Source organism: Ruditapes philippinarum, unplaced genomic scaffold (genome assembly GCF_026571515.1).
Source record: "Ruditapes philippinarum isolate M1 unplaced genomic scaffold, ASM2657151v2 ctg2274_1_1_1_1, whole genome shotgun sequence".
NCBI lineage: Eukaryota > Metazoa > Mollusca > Bivalvia > Venerida > Veneridae > Ruditapes > Ruditapes philippinarum.
The window spans coordinates 60866-78787 of NW_026856570.1; the positions used below are offsets into that span (position 1 = coordinate 60866).

The 17922-nt window shown below is 29.1% G+C and overlaps 1 protein-coding gene across 1 annotated transcript; it reads right to left on the minus strand.

Annotated features, from left to right (window-relative positions):
* Positions 1 to 14570: 14570 nt before the first annotated feature.
* Positions 14571 to 16248, minus strand: LOC132747015 (uncharacterized). Its single transcript, XM_060736319.1, has 2 exons — positions 15763 to 16248; positions 14571 to 15099 (listed from the first exon to the last, which is right to left on the minus strand). Exons 1-2 carry the CDS (start codon positions 15861 to 15863, stop codon positions 14571 to 14573), a joined length of 630 nt encoding a protein of 209 aa, XP_060592302.1. The 5' UTR covers positions 15864 to 16248.
* Between the last annotated feature and the right edge of the window lie 1674 nt (positions 16249 to 17922).

The following is a 17922-nucleotide window of genomic DNA, read 5'->3' on the forward strand; positions in this document are numbered from 1 at the left end:
TTAAACTTTTTTTTTCCTCTAGATTTTGAATTTAATTGTTCCCAATAATTTATTTCCCTTAGTCTGCAGATTGTGTCAAGAAAAAAAAAACGTTTTGTTTCTTAGTTGACAAATGGGATTTTAAATGAAATATTTTTTTATCATTTAACTTTCCATTCAAAGATTACGAGATTACTGCATAAGCACATTGGGACAATGCATGTGGTTGTTAATCAAATTTTACTGACAGCTGTTTGGAGATAAATCAATCATTCTTTAATTAGTCTAATACTTACCCTGAATGTTTCTTTAATTGATAGTCTTAAAAATATTCATGCATACACAAGGAAAAGAATCATCATATTGTTTAACTATTCATGTACCCACTTGATAATTTAGATAAAATTGTTCCGCAATTCATGCGCACGCAATAAAAGAATGATCTTCAACTTCTTTCTATCTTTAACTCTAAGTTATTGATTAACTGTCCGAAACGTTTAACAGCAAAAAATTGCAGACTGAGGCAGTCCAGACAGTGGCCTACTTTTGAAAGAATTTCTCCAAAAGATTAGAAATTTTCATTTAAAAAAATTTCTTTTAAGGAAAAAAATAAAAAGCAAAACAAAAAAATCAAATGAAGTCAAATTTTAGGAGTAATGGAAAAACTGTAATAAATACAGACACTTTTTTTGATAATTGGAGTTATTTTTACGTTTTTAAAAAAAACCTTTGCGAACAGGGCATTTGAATTTCCCTTTAAAAATAAAAAAAACATTTTAAAAGAAAAAGATATTTTCCCATAATTTAAAAAAAGTGAATTTAAATTAAACATATAAAAATTGAAAAAATGTAGGGCCTTTTTTGCTATTTAAATTGAATGTAAATTTTTGGGAAAAAGCCCTTATTTAAATAAAAAGTTTTTCTTTTGGGTTTTTAAAATAAAAATGAAAAAACCAAAAAGGGAAAGGCGGTTTAAGAACGTGTTTAAAACCCAAGGGCACTTTCAAGGGCTAGGGGTTTTCCAAAATTTTCCGGTTAAGGATTTTCAGGGAGAGCGGATCTCCCTTAAAAGCTGGATAAATTTTAAAATCAAATTTTGGGGAATCAAAAGGGCTCTACGGGGCAGCGATGCTTGGAAAGTGTTGGAAGTTGGGGGTCTTGAACAGACTCAATTTAAACCGAGCAGCAACCTCCGGGATCCTTTTACTGGGATTAATTTAATCAAAACTTAAAGTACAATTTTTTAAGGTTTTAATTTCCCCGGAAAAATTTTTTTAAAACAAAAAAATTTAAAAGGAAATTTTCCCCCCGGAAAAAATTTTTAAAAAAACAAAAAAAAATTTTTTTTTGTCGGAATTACCCAATTTTTTTATTAATAATGTACATATAATAGTTTCCCAAAAAAAACTGTTTTCATCGGGTTTTCCAATTTTTAAAAAACCCTTATTTGGCCCTAAACCTTCCCTATTCTTTAAAAAATTTGTGGGGAAAAAATTTTTTTTCCCCCCCCTGTCCCCCCACCTTTTTTATTTTAAAAAATTCCCCGGGTTTATCCTTTTATTAATTTTGTAATTTTGTTTAATTTGTTATTTCATGCAATTTTACTGGAAAATACCATTTATTTGTATCAATTAAGGGGGAAATTTTAAAGCAGCACGCCTTTTGATAAGTTATGTTCATTTAAAATTCTGAAAAAGTATTTTAAAAATATTAAAATTGTGAAAAATTACTGTTTTCGCGGGGTTTTGCTTTGTTTTACAAGTTTACTTTCATAAAAAACCCCCATTTTTTCAAAAAAAATTTGGGAAAATATTTGCATCCTTTAAAAAATCCTTTTCATTTTAATATTTCCCCGGGTTATGCACTTTTATATTATTTTTATAGGGTTGTTAATTATGATTTTCACAATTTTACTTTTTAAATACCCTTTATTTTGGACACATTTTATTATGCCAGTAGTAGATTTAAAAATTTTTTATTTTGGGTATCCAAATGTTAAAAGAATATTGATTAAAAAATTAGCGAAAATTTAAAAAAAAGGGTCAAAAAAAAGGGAAAGGGAAATTAAAAAGCAACCCCAAATTAGCTAAAATTTTATGAAAATTCTGAAAAAGTATTTTAACCCTATAATATTTTAAAATAAACCCAAAAAAAAGAGTTTTCACATTAAAAAATGGAGGTTTCAATTTTTGTAAAATTAAAATTTAAAAAGTGGGCAAAATAGGAAAAAATCTCCACTGCGTTAGTAACGAATAGAAATATGTGTTTAAAAACTGAAAAATGTCATTTTCCGCAATAAAATTAAATATTTTTTGGGAAACTTGAATATTTGGGGGGCTACCCAAAATTTGTATACAAAATTTTCCCAAAATTATTTTAAATGAAATTTTTTTGAGTTTAAACCCGGGGTCATTTTCACTTTTAACGACTATAGCAAAAATTTTCCCGGAAAAGGGGGCCCAAAAACCCCCTTACGTTAAAAAGGGAAAAGGGTGCAAAACTAAGGTTTAAATTTTTAAAAAAATAAAACAAGATAACAAGGGGAAATTGGGGTTTAAAAAAAACGTAACCCCCAAGACCCAGCAACAATAAAGTGGCAAGGAAATTTGGAAGGAAACCCCAAACCAAAAAAAGGGGCAGGGGAAAAGGGAGATCACAGACGGCAAAAACATAAAAAGAATATAAGAAAGAAAGGGAAATTTAAAAAAAAAACAAAAAATTGAATTTAAAAACCACCCAAGTAAATGGTACATGGGAAGAGGAAAAAGGAGATCCGGGGAAAATCCTGGGGAAGGGGGAAAATTTAAAAAAATAAACAGGGGGGAAAGTAACCCCGTAAAAATGTTTTTGTCCCTCGTTCCCCACTGCCCGGGCCTTTAACCAAAAAATAAAGATTTAACAGCAAACCCCGGGGAACCAAAAGAAAAATAACCTTGCATTTTCCGCAAAATTTTAAATTGGGCGATAATTGGGAATTTTTTTTCGAGTTGAAAAATTTAAATACTGGTACAAGCTTTTTTACAGAATTTTTCAATGGGAAATTTAAAAGTATAATTTTTTTGTTAATGGAAAATTTCCCTTAAAAAAAATTTAAAAGGGAAAGTTTTAAAAAAACCCAAATCTCCAATGAATTAGGTTATTGGGCATGTAAAATAATAGCATAAAAAAAATGTCAAATTCCCAAAAAAATTTTTATGATAATTTTGTTAACTGCATTTTTAATTGTCTTTTTACAGCTTAAAAGGGTTTGCCGCCCCCCAAACCCCTGCTCCCCAAAATTTCAAAAAATTCCCTTTATTCAGTTTCGCCAAAATTTTTTTCTTTTTAGGGGGCCACATTCTTTTTCCCGGGGCCCTTAACCCCCTTTTTGTGGAAAGGCACCTTCGTGAAAATTAAAGGGCCCGATAAAAAAAAGTAGGAAACATCTGCAATGTATCCCAAAATTAAAAATTTCCCACCCTTTTATTTTAAAAAAAAAAATTCTTCTTAAGCGAAAAGGGTAGGGCGTTTGGGGACTTTCATTTTTTCCCCTAACGTCATGAAAAAATTAATTTAATTTTAACCCGCAAAATTTTCAATTTTTCATGTTTTGGGGATTTTTGGGATTTTTTTTTATCTATTTTTTTGGCAATAAACCGGGTCGAGGGCAAAAAAGATTTCCCTTTCATCATTTTTAACAGGGGTTTTTAAAATTTAAAATGTACGGGAAAATTAAGTCCCCCGTTATTTTTTGTTTGTCCAATAAAAAACAAATTTTTTTTTTCCCCGAAAATTTCAGTGTTTACTGCTAAATAATTAAAATCGTAAAACAAATATTTTAAACCTTAATTCTAATTTTTCCTTCAAAAAATTTATTTGTTAAACAGATTTTAAAAGTATGTACTCGGGAACCCCTCTTTTAAACCCGTTACATAAAATTAAAAGGAGAATTTTCAATGGGAAAAATTTTAAATTTACCAATGTGTACATAATAAAATTAAATAAATTTACGGGTTTTTTGTTCTTTTGTTGTGAATTTTGTTTTTGTTGTTTTTATTAGTTGGTTTTGTTTTTTTTGTTGTTGGGTTTTTTTTTTTTTTTTGTTTTTTTTTTTTTGTGTGTTTTTTTTGTTTTTTTATTGGGTGGGCGAGCTGCTGTAGTTTTTGTTTGGGGTTTTTTTTGTCTTTTTCAAAAAAATCCAGCATATTCTGGAAATGCAAAGTTTTTAGGGGAAAAAAATTTTATTTTGCTAAAAATGTCATTTGTGAGATAAAGCCGTCTTGTTAAAAGGGACATTGTCACGAATTAATAAATTTTTAAGTTTTTTAAAAAATTTCCCCCGGGGTGAAATTTGGGGTATTTAATTACATCATATTAAAAAAGGGAAACTTGTCACACAACTTAGTAAAGTGAAGCTTTAAATTTCGCTTTACATTTTTCTGACGGGGTATAAAAAAGATAATAGGGTCAGATCTTAATAATTTTCAAAGTACTATTGTTTGATTTTAAAAAAGTCATTTTTATAATTTCTTATTTCATTTCGATTTCCCAAAGGTTGCCAATAGTTTTCCAAAATCTTTAAAAGTGATGATAATGTAGTTTTTGTTCCATTTGAAACTTTGTTATCATCATGAAAAAGTATCTATAAAAGCTAAGGGACTAATAAAAAATTCTACTGCAAGTAATCTTTAGTTATAAAAAAAGGAAGAGACGAAACTATCTAATAATACTGAACTAGCATTTTTTGTGACAGGCTGAACATTTTGGGGGAAAAGGTGCAAAAGTATAAAAAGATTTTTCTACGATGTACTTAAGATTTTAAAAAAAACAAAAAAAAAAACATGTTTTAAAGTTTTCTTTAACTCAAACATTAAAACATTTTCTTTACATATTATGGTTTTTAATACGTGTAACTTATGAATTGAACAAATATTACAAAAGTGTCCAAAAAATGAGTTCAACCAATAATTTTGTCCTGATATAGTTGCATCCATTTTGTCATATTCATTTCCCAAAAGGAAATCTTTTCTTATTACACTGTTTTGTTGTAGAATCGCAATTCGCTGGGCCTGATGATATTGTTATTTTCACGGAAATGTTTTTCCGGATTGGACATTTTGTAACACAGCACAACTTTATTATCAGTTTAAAACAGATTTTGACAAAACAGAAGGAGATATATTACTCACACGTCACACTCGTCAAATGGTTTTTGACGGTAATAAACGTACATTATATTAATTATTTTCAACTTCACAACGTGCATAAGCCTGTCCTAAGGATAATTTACGTAACAAACTTTGCTTGTCCGATGGAATTTATGTAACAACCGTTTTCAATTTTTTTAGTTCATGTTTCATATACAAAAAAAATGGACCCCTTTTGTTTAGGGAAATTTTTTATTTTAAAATTTTTAAATTTTATTTTTTCAAAAAGGGCATTAAGGTTTAAAGGGATTTTGAAAAAAAAAGGTGGTTTTTTGTATTTTTTTTATCTAATTTAAATAAAAATTTTAAATAAAATTTTAGCATCTTTTTTTCATTTTATTTTTCTCATAAATTTTTTAAAAAACAGCAATTTCCCCTTTTTTTTCACACTGTTTTAAAATGCCCAAAAGGTTTTAGAATTTTCAAAAAATGCAATTTAAAGTTTAAATTTTAAAAAAAAAATAAAATAAAATTAACCTTCAGCTATCTAAATTTTAAACAAAAATTGCCCTCTAAAATTTTAAATTTGCATTAACTTTTTATATATTAGGTTTTTTTTTAACCTTTTAAACCCCCTTTGGAAATTTTACTAGCTTTTTCCACCCGGAAACAGCCTTTTTTTTAATTTAAAGAAATCCCCCATTTTCTAAAATTTCGAAAAAAGATGAGTCGTCCCCCGAGTATAACCGGGCAGGAAAGCACGCCCTTTGTTTTTTTTTGACAAAGGCTAAAAATATTGTTAAACCTTGTATTTTTAATATTTTATCAAACCCCGGTTTAAAAAGTAAATTTACTGACAAGAAAAAAACCTTTTCAATTTTAAGGGGAAAAGGGGGAAGGGAAAATAAAAAACATAAAATTTTCCAAAATTTCCCAATTCTTTAAATTGTGGAGGTTTTTTTTTAGTTTTTGCTTTTCGACATTTTTTCGCCGATTTTGAGAAAAGATTAAAATTAGCACACCCAATTTTAAAACGTTGGAAATTTTACAGGTTAAATTTTAATTCCCCTACAAAAAACTTTGTTTTTATTTTCCTTCCTTGAAAAATGTTTAAAATACATCTAGCACGAGATGTTAAAGGAAGGCATATGATGCGGTTTATTTCCCCAATGGGCTTCCAAAACATTAAACGTGCCAAAAATTTTCAAGGTACGAGTTGTGAAGAGTGTTATATTATAGAAGAAGCATCCTTCGAAATTATAAAATCCTTGTCATATATTTCTAAATACTGAATCTGTGAAGATATAACTGTAGATAGGATGATAAGTGGCATGAAGAATTTTTGGTCTCGTTTGTTTTAAATTACCTGTTAGCTGTTACAGGCCCTTAATAATGACTAATACACTAAGAAAATAATTTGTGTAACAAATTCAAATACAAGTGTTTTCCCTTTATTTTAAAATTTATAAATATTAGCAATGAAATTTTGTGTATATTTAAAAAACTTCATTTTAATGTTGTTGTTCGTTTTTTTCTTGGTTTTTTTTCCTTTAGGAACCTCGGTGGTTGGTTCCTGTAAATATTTTTATTTTTTAACAATGAACGTAGGCTTTCCCACAATCAGTTGTATCAATTTAAAAAACAATGAATCTTCTTTTAGTTGTAAAATGTAAAGAAATTTTTTAAAAAGGGAAAAAAAAATAATAAAGAATATAATAATTTTTTTTTCAGGGAAAAAAACTACCCTTTTTTTTAAATTTGTTTCACACAAATTTTTGAAAAAATAATTTTAAAAACACATAATCAGGAATTAGGGAGACTATAGGGGGAAGGATAAAGTAGCTAACAAAAAAAACTTGTAAGCGTTTTTATATTTAAAAGAGAAATTTTTACACGAGAAATTATTTTCCAAAAATAAATAAATCAAGTTTTAAAGATAGCTTTGATAACTTTTCAAATAGAAAAATGGGTTTTGGCATTTCAGTTTTTGCTGTATATTGAAAAAGTTCCGGGGCGCCCCCCTTTTGGGGTGGGAAACCCCATATTAATTTCTTTTTTTTGGACTTTTGGGCGCTTTTTTTTACTAGTTCTTTTTAAAATTTCCCAAAATTTTTAAAATTTTAAAAAAAAATAACAACCCAAACATATTCGAAAAGGGAAAGTTTTGTTGCTATGACGGTTTCCTAGAGAAAAAAAAGAAGTTCCCCCAGGCCCTTAATTAAAACTTAAATGTAGGCGTTATATTGTTGTGCATGGTTTATTATTTGAGCATTTTTTGAAGTTCAGCCATAAATTCACTTTGTTTACGTCAATATATGGGAATGTAAAAAACATTTTGAAATAAAATTAATGGTATTAAAATACCAAATCAAATTTAAAGCTTCTCTTTTTTAGATATTCGTGTTTGTCATTTACTCTATTTTTTCAATCACTTTGAAATCTGAGTCATCTATCTTGAAAAGCAACGTCAGATTTTGTTCTGTTTTCTATTTCCCCCGATATATATCCGCCTTCAAAGAGAGCTTCAAAAAGTGTTCCTTTACAAGCTTTCTATTTTATTGGTATTGGCAAATCAATACCTCAACAAGCCAAACTCTCTCCACAAGTTCTTGAATAGCGCATATGTGCCTGAAGGGTATAGATTTTTACATGCGGCTTCTGTAAATGTCATTATCTTGCCTTTATTTACAAGAGCCTCTCCGATATATGAATTTGATTCAAAAGTCTTCACTATTCAACAGATAGCTGAAGTTGTTTAATTTCCAGAACAAAATAGATTTTTAAAATGTAATCTATTATTTCTTGTTTCAGGAAAACAACTACGATTTTGAATCAATACGCATTTAAATGAATTGTTAGAAACCTTCTTTACAGACATTTTTTTCCTGTAAATTACATGGTTTTGTTCCATGTTTTCCCCTTTGAAATATGAAAATCTTTTTGTTAATTTGCACAATTATTGTGAATTATAAACTATAATTATTCGCTATTAATGCTAATCACTAGGATAAAAAGTAATGGTAATTACAAAACATTGAAACGAAATGAGGGGATCATCTTTCAGCTGTTTCTAGCATAATTAGTGACCAAACTCAGTTGTCAAAACAAAAATAGACAAAAACACAGAGCTGTTTGCTGTTTCTACAAATTATCTTAAAAAAAAACACACACACACAAAAAAAAAGCTTAATAAGCACAATTATTTTTCATTAATATCTTTCATCAACTCCGTTGATTCAAACTCTATATATGGACCTTGCTATTTTTATATCCATAGAGACAATTGGACAACACCAAGAGCAAGTGCAAACAGACTTTTGATGTACTTTAAACCACTAGATAAAGGATATTTTTATAAAATCGCACACAAATTTTTGCCCCCAAAACAGCGAAGACATCATATTTCAAAAATAAAAGTTTTTCAAAAACTAAATAAAAATTTTAAAACTTCCAGGGGAAGTAGCAGATACAGCTTAAAAGCAAAAAATTTTCAAAAAATTATTTTTAGTATTTTATTTCTTGTTTTTGAGGGGGTATTAAAAAAGAAAATTTTCGCCGCCCTTGGGAAAAAAATATAAAGGGGTCCCTTTTTTCTAAAAAATAACAAAATTTTCAAATGAAGATTGAACCCCCCAAAGAAACTTCCAATTTACAAACTGACCAGCCAACTGAGTCAATGCCCATAACTTCTCATCAAAATGTATCAAAACTAGGGAAAAATAAGCTGTAAAAATATCTGTGCAAAAGTAACTTTTATTAAAAGATCATATACAATTTATAATTACAGTTAACAAATAATATGTTCAAAAGATCAAATTCGTGAGGTTGTAATACTTAATAAAATCATAATGAGCTCTCTATAAATCATATTATATCTCACATTTCTTGTTTTACTCCGACAAATATCTGTAAATAAACACAGTACCTGGTTACATTGTTGTCGATTGACATGCTGATATCAAATACTGCATGATTAATAAGCATGCTCGTGTTAATAAAAGCGGCTTATCGACGAATTGTTGTTTATGAACATGCTTTATAAATACATTGTTGATTTTTACATGATATATCAATTAATTGTTGTCTAATGATATAAATATCAATCCTTTGTTGTTAATGTTACTTGCTATAACATTTTTGTTGTAAATTGACATGACATAACAATTTACTGTTGTTAATTGACACTTTACATTGTTGATATATTTAACTATTCGTTTTAATTAATTAAAAACTATGCAAATAACATGGTAATATTATTATAAGATATATTTCAAATGCTTTTCTTACATATAATATCAATTCTATGTTTTTAACATGAATACTATATAATTATTTTATTGTTTACTTGAATGTCACATCTAAACGTTTACATATCTACATGCACGTAAATGTATTATATTGGTATAACTAAACTATATATAAACTTCAATTTTACTACATAACATAGAATATTTCTAAATATATAGTAACATCTGTTTAACATATATATATTTTATCAAAATTGTGTTCATTTTCTTAAAACAATTTCAAATTATTAACAATTCCAATAACAAAATAAAATATTTTATACTTAATCTGTTTGCTTCATAAGTGGTAAAGCCTTCGCACAGAGTACAGGGCAATGCCAGCATGCACATCCGTGCAATATGACTAGCCTCCATGCTGTGTGTTGTTATTTAAATGCCACAACTTTAAAGATCCATTATGCCCAAGATATGCCTAATTTTATTTTTTTAAGCTTTTTTATTTTTGTCCCTTTTGTGTCTAAAAAGTTACACTTTGTGCAATTGATCTTTAGTTCCTGTTTCTTTTTGACAATTACTACAATATTGTAATTTAGATTTTTGTATGGAAGTCAAAATACTACTTTGTTTTTACATTTTTCTACTTTTATGCCAAATAACTTCACATTGAGTGCTACTTTCTACCGGTGATTAGCATTTATTATGTTCAAATTTATTATTAAACTCAAATATGCCCTTTCTAACAAAGAGTTTTAAAAAATATTCGTTTCCGAGGTAAAATTTGCCTTTAAGCTTATGTTCTAAATTTAAGCAAAACTTGCAGCAAATTTAAGTTTAAAGTAATAATCATTAATATTTAATCATCATTTTCTATTTGATACATAGATTTCTTTTGCCAATATTATTTTTGGGAATAGGTAAAAAAAGAGTTTTTTTTATTAATAAGATATTTGATAAGCAGACCAGTAAAATTCTAAACTGGAAAAAAACTAGATTTACTTATTATGACAACATGAATAAATATGTATAATAAATAACTCATTGTACATCCTAACAAATCAGAATAAGTCATCTTAAGAGATGACAATTAGAACTAACAAACACAATCTTAAAATTTCCCTGATATTTTCTTATTAATAGATGCCCTTTTGAAGTAAATAATAAAAATGTGACATATGTTCTTTGAATTCAAATACCTCCTCTTGATAAAACATGGTAATAATCCAATCATGACATAAAGTTGAAAGTAGCTGTCCAAAAGCTTACTCCATGAGGAGAGAAGAAACTAAATCGTCGCGTTACACTGTCACAAAATGAAAAAATAACAATAAACGACAATTTGGCTGATAAAGGATACAACTTTAATGTGTGTAAAAAACCAGTCAGCAATAATCTACATTTTTTGTGTTACAATACAAGTGTAGGGTAGATGCAAAAATGTATGTGCATAATGTAAGTATAAGAATATTTGTTTATTTGTGTACACGTTGATATAGCAGATATATGTTTATTTTATGCAGTACATTTTGTTAATTTGTGTAAAAAAATGTAATTATTAGTACAATTGTTTATTTGAATACACAATGTAATTACAAGTACATGTTTTAATTCGTGTACACAATGTTATTACAATTACATTTCTTAATTTGTGTTCGCAATGTAAATAGTGCTTGATAAGAAAACCACTGCTTGAAAAGTTTCGGTTTAAATAGAAATAATAAAGCTTGTGACGGATATGCTAGTTAGTGTTTTTGAAAATGACTTCATTTATAAATTACATAGTGATAGGTTTATAAAATGACAAGATATCAAATATGGGCAAAAACTGATCGATTTTTTAAATTATTAATCATGGCTTGTGAATTGGAAATAATTTGCGTTCGATGAAATTGTAATTATCATATTTGAAGAACACATTAAAAAACAGAAGCAAATGTTTGATTTGTAACTGAAATCAAATTTAGTTTTAGAACGAAAGTACCATTTAATAAACAGTTTAACATATATTTAACTTGGAATATGGAATATGCTATTATAACAATTCCACATTTGTCTTATAATTAATAATGGCTTATTGTCAATATAAAGTTTTCTTAAGAAAAGGAATCATGTTCTTTCAGGTAGTAATATTAACGAAACACTAAATATAAAAGAAAGAAAAAATATTCCTAATAAACTTGATTATAAATAACGTATTTCTCTGTCACCTAATAATGAAAGCTTGCATTCACACTTTTAGTTATAGAACTATCGTTGCCTAGCAACTACTATAACGAAATCACAAAAAACAGCATGGTCAATGAATGAGATAAAACACTGTATAGTTAGTAAAGATCAATAAAATCAATGTACAAGGCAATAAAAACTTGTATTTAATCTAATCTATAGTGAGTACCCAATCTATGGATCAGAGTAAATAGGGTAGCAATAATGGTGGTACAGTAATAAGTTATCGATTCCGGACAACGGTTTCTATTATCCGGTTAATTCCCTAGGTGCTTGTCAGCGTATATACCAGTTCTATTGCCTCAACACAAATTCTTGTCTGTACATGAATATTTATAATACATTTTTGGAAGAAAACCATCGCCCTTAATCTTACATATCCAACGTCGTTGGGTTTTTTTTAAATTGAATAAAATACTGCCATTTAACCAGTTTGCTTTTTTTCTTTTCCTACTTATATTAACACTGACTTTAATGTAAACTATTTTTTACCTTAAACATCATTTTTTTTTACCTTAAACATCATTTTTGAATTTGATATTAGTAAACCAGTCAAAACAATTACATCTATTATGTTCGATAAGTTATCTTTTTAGTATTTATTGTTTTATCAACAATATCATCAGACAACTGTTTCCTTAATTATAAGTGAACTAGATACATTTTTTCTTTCAAACTGACACAATGACATGTTTACATGTCTCTATTTTTCATTATTGCAAGGTACTACTATTCCTGAACATATTAATTATGTAGTGATTTATCTGTACATATAAACAACGTGTTACGAAAGATATCTCACTATAATGAGATCTAAACATTTTCTATCAAATATAACAATATACTAACTAATTACTTAAATTCTACTTTTTTTCTAGACAATCAATGATACATGTACATAGTCAATGACAAAACAATTTGCGTGTATAGTATTTAATGAGAACGAATGAATATGCACCGTTGTAAGGCTGCCTTTGGGTGGTACCCGTGTTTCACGGTTGTACAATACATACATACAAATACAAGAAAAACATACAACTAATACTGCATACCATTACACGCACACCGTAAAAGAAATCTGCATTAAAACGAAATACATCAAATATTGACCTCAAATAAATAAATGGATTGAGGAGTTCTTACTTCAAACACAAATAAACTTAATTAAATAACTTAAAATATATTTTGCCAGGTGACTTAAAATCATAAATTAATTTTTATGTTCTAAATTTTTGCATTTTAAATGACACACATAACCAAAATCTTATAAACAAATTGCCCTTTTATCTTAGAAAGAAAGGCAAACTGTTTGTCAATGGTAACAAGGCATGTTTATCAGTGGTTATGTGAATAAAAACATATATGTCCGTGTAGTTCTGTATGGTTTTTTTCAAAGGAAATTCAGGATATCAAAAGTACTTAAAATGAACTAGTCATCTGCCTTTCAAACAACGAATAGAAAAAAAATATTATTGCAAGTTTAAGTTAAGTATTTGTGCATTATTTCTTTAATGTAGAATTAAGAAAACACGTCATTTTTTCACAGTGAACATACTCTTTTTTCCATTTTCCTTCATTAAGTTTACCGTTACTTGTCAATTTTGACACTATGAATTTTCTGGTTTTTCACAGTTGCGATGATGATTGGAGACTGCTTAAGACAGTGTATAGGGATTCAACTGCATTGTTTTTCTTAAAAAAAATAAAAAACGTATATCCCAGGGGTTTATACCTATTTTACAGTATTCCCCAAAACCCATCAAAAAGTAATTTTAAAAATTTGGTTTCCTTTAATTAATTTATATTTAATTATTAAAAAATAAAAAACAAATAAAAAGACCCGTAATCTTCAAAACCCCGTAACCTCATATTTCCCAGACTTTTAAAAATTTAAAACTTCAACGAATCGGGGAAATTTTCCAGTGTACAGCTCATAAATAACTTTAACAAATTTAATTTTTAACAGAAAAAAAAATCTGAATTTTAAACATCTTTAACATCAAGAACCATAAAGAAATAAGGCATTATTACGATGCAATCTTCTTTCTCTGAAACCATTTTAAATCTTCCAAATGGTTGGTCAATTTATATTTTATTCAACATGAATTCCAAAGAGTATTCTACGTTGTTTACATTTTAATTCTCATTTATTTTCCATATATTGAGTACACTGAAATTTCATTTGAGCCACACCCAACAATAATTCTCGAGTTTTCTTCATCGTATGCCATAGCTAGAGGCTTATTCAATCCATTTGCTGGCTCCACAAGTATCCCCTCTTTCTTTCCATCGTTATCAATTTGTAGGATATTATTGGAGCTTGCACCGCTGATAAAAATCAGGTCCCCAGGCAGCACACATATACCACGTGCTTCCTTTAGTTCAGGGTCAGAAAAACTCCAAGCTTTCTTTCCGTCCTTATTCAACACTATCAATCCGTTTACTTTATCCGTAATGTATATAAGTTCTTTCATAGCACTTAATGCGATCTTTCTCAAGAAACAGAAACCCCCTTCATGTTTGTCGTTTTTCATCCTTCTCGAACTTTAAAAATTTAAACAACAATTCGCTTTGTTGGGGACACACATTTCGTTTTGCTAAAACAACAAAATCTCCCCATTGCTGGTCATTTTTTCCAAAAATTCCCCCTTTTTCGCCCTTTTTCCCCACTTTAAAACCCCCGAAATTTGGAGGTTTATAGAAATTTCCCAATAGCCCTTTTTTTAAATTTGTTTTCTGCATTGCCCAAGGACAAATTCAATTTTCCAGACTGCGATAAATTCTACACAAATCATGGGGTTTTGCCCTTTTTTAAACAGGAATAAGGTCTCTTACAGTAAATTTTTCCCGTTTGAGCCCTTTTCGGGCATTTGATTTTGAGTGTTCAAGCTTTTCAAAAAATTGTGCCTTTTTTCCATAACACAAACCCCAAAGTAAACGTTGCAGTGCTCTTTTTAATTTTTAAAGTGTCCAAAAAATTTTTTATTTATATTTTTTAAAACACTTTTCCGACAATGTGTCCAAGACTGACAATTTTATCCTTGAGACCTTGGTTAAAGGAAAATCGTAATTCTTTCTTAATCCATTCTTTGGACATATCTTCAAGAAGTGATTCGCCTTCTTTAACAGCATTTTCACAAGCTTTAACATTGACAAATACTCTCGAATCGTTGAATGCTGAGAGTTTCCCTAAGGTTTTGGTAGCTGATGATATGACAGTGCCTAAGGCCGCTTCGTCCGTCTCAATAGCTTTTTTGTACTCTTCATGTTTTGAGCGTATTTGTTGTTTTGAGGTTTTCGCAAGATCTTTAATTCTGTCAATAATTTCGTCTTGAAATTTGTCAACGTCTTTCATAAGTTTCTCTTTCTGGTGATGAATGCTAGTGAGGTTTTTACTTCTGACTTCTTTCTCTGATCTCATACGTGATATAATTTCATCAAGAGATTCCTTTGATGATTTATACTCCGCACTAGTTTTGATACCTTTTCCAACATGACGCAGTTTATCCACATGCGGACATGTCCTAAGAAAAAATCAGATTTAATTGATATAATCCGTTTATTGTTTAGTGTGACCTTAGAAAAAAATCATATTTAATTGATATGATATGTTTATTGTTTCGTGTGAACGTACAACTTAGTTTTAGAGTCAGTAGTGTAAATAAAGTTTCTATATAATAAACAACATCTTTACGCAATTATTAATAACGTTATTATACACTGTGGTAAAGAGCAACTGGTTGTATTATAGGGCCATTCAGAAAACTGAAGTTTTTTACAAAGGAAGCATAATATAGTTTGTTCTTTTAATTTATCTATTTTGGCGTTCTAATTTTTAAAATCTTAAACTGAATTAGTATCAAAATTTTTTCTTCATGACTATTTTCTTATCTCTTTGACAGTAATATTTAATGTTGTAACGGCTCCAGAAAGTCAAATGACATTCATACAACTAACTTGAGAAAATTTCTTATCCAGTTTCTCTACTGTCATTATGTTATCAATATAATCAAAATAACAGAAAACAGACATAGGTCCTATGGGACAATATATGCGTACCAGCAAAATAAATACAAGAATAATTTAATATTTTGTGTTAATGCTGATGAGATATTGATAATTTTACCCTATAACTTTTATTTTTACAAAGTTAAAATTTTTTAGATTAGATAGCAAAGAAAAAATACCTGTGTCTCACCACGTTACATGTTTCACAACAAACAACGTCATGGTCAGCGCAATACTTCTTTATTACGTTGCCATGATGCGTGGCGCATCTCTCCATCATTTTGAAGTGTTTTCCTGTCTTTGACTAATCCGTTACAATAATATTCATATGACCAGATTTGTTTACCATAATAGTAAAACTTTGTTTTTTCCCCAATTTATCTACGGTAGTTCCGACTTGACGCCATTTTTATCTGTGAAAAAAACCGATAGTGCCTGTAATTGCAGAAGAACAATTCCATGAAGATAAAATTCTATTTCAATTTCCTGAGATAAAAATAAGACCATAAAAAAAGAGAATATTTTCCGTCCACATTCACTAGTTATTAAAGAGATTTCTTTATTCTAATCCAATCTATGCAATGTGCAACGTTGGCTCTGAAATAACACAGTAAAGCGTTGTTAAAGATTGACCTAAAAGTAGCTTCTTGTTAATAACAAATACGACTCAAAATATGGGGAAAATTCTTTCGGGTTTCCCTTGGCTTAGCCCCCGATTTTTAATTTCACAGATTGTCCCATCCCCTCAAGGGGCCCCGTGGGGCCCGCATTCCCATCGATTAAATGTTTTTAATTAAATGAAAACCGGCATTTTGCTCCATAATCAGTTTTTCCCGTTTTTTGGCCCCTTTATTTTTTTTCACAGGCCCTTTTTTTTAAACCCGGGGCATCCCAAATTTTTTTGATCGAACCCCTTTTTTTTCTTCGCTTAAATTTTATGGGTTCCCGGTTAAAGGAATTAAAAAACGCATTCTAAATCCGCAAAAATTCACCCCTTTTTTTCGGGAAATTGATATGTTTCTAATATGCTTCCAACAACATTTTTTCCCTCTTGTTTTTCTTCACAGGGTAAAACGTTTTTTCGTTTTTTAAAGGGTTGGGAATTTTGTTTAAAACCAAAAGTACTGAGGGGGGGGTTTGGACGGTAGCTTGCAAAAACAATTGCCTCAATCAAACCAATACTGCAACATTTACATTTTTTTCGTTTTGGACGTTCGTTAGAGAATCATTTTTATACTCGTATATACTATATTTGATAATATTTTAATTATTACTTAATGTGTAAGCAGTACGCCTATCACATTCATAATACATGTACTACATTTTGATGAAAATAAAAAAAATATTTTAAATAGTAAAAGAACTTTCAACTAATCAAACTAAGTTAAGACATTAACAATCCCAATTAATAACCTTATATTTGTCAAGTTGTGAAGCATCTATTTCTAATTTATAGAATACTTTATATATACTAGATATGATGTAATACTATGCAAAATATTGGGAATAAACCACATTTCTTAACTGCTTTTCAATTGATAGTAAAATTATAAGATAAAATTTTCACAGTAGCCGGACTATATAAGAATGCGGATTAAATGAATATTATTATCTTAAATTACTTGAAATATTATCAGAAATACACACGCCGACGCGAGTAAAATATACTTGATTACGAGAAGCAGATGAATATCATTTAAAAATGTTAAAAAATTCGTGAACTTTAACCGAATTTTTCTACAAGACTTAGTACATTTTACCGTCATGAAGAGTAAGAAAGAAAAAGACAGACAGACAGAAAGAAAGAAAAACAAATATAGTGAGTGAGTGAGTTGGTGAGTGAGTGAGTGAGTGAGTGTGTGAGTTGGTGAGTGTGTGAGTTGGTGGGTGTGTGAGTGGGTGGGTGGGCCAGTGAGTGAATTAGTGAGTGAATTAGTGAATGAATGAATGAATGAATGAATGAATGAATGAATGAGTGAGTGAGTGAGTGAGTGAGTGAGTGAGTGAGTGAGTGAGTGAGTGAGTGAGTGAGTGAGTGAGTGAGTGAGTGAGTGAGTGAGTGAGTGAGTGAGTGAGTGAGTGAGTGAGTGAGTGAGTGAGTGCCTTTCACTTCCTAATGAGATATAATCTATTCATATGTAATATGGTATAAGTTGATCAATATCCTCTAATTACTTGGAAAATACATGTTAATTTGCCAAATTAAATTAATTAAACGATGTCCTCTTTGCTAATATCTCAAATTTTAGTCCTGCTATTTGATTTGATGAAAATCGGTTACATAAAATGGGAAAATTGACCATGAAAATATAAGTATCTTACCATAACATATGGAAGAA

What these genes read in the sequence shown, in the direction of transcription:
- LOC132747015 (XM_060736319.1), bottom strand. Translation starts at nt 15,863, where the DNA reads ATGATGGAGAGATGCGCCACGCATCATGGCAACGTAATAAAGAAGTAT. An exon ending in TGTAACGTGGTGAGACACAG is followed by an intron (nt 15,100 to 15,762) that starts GTATTTTTTCTT and finishes ATTTTTTCTTAG; the next exon opens with GACATGTCCGCATGTGGATA.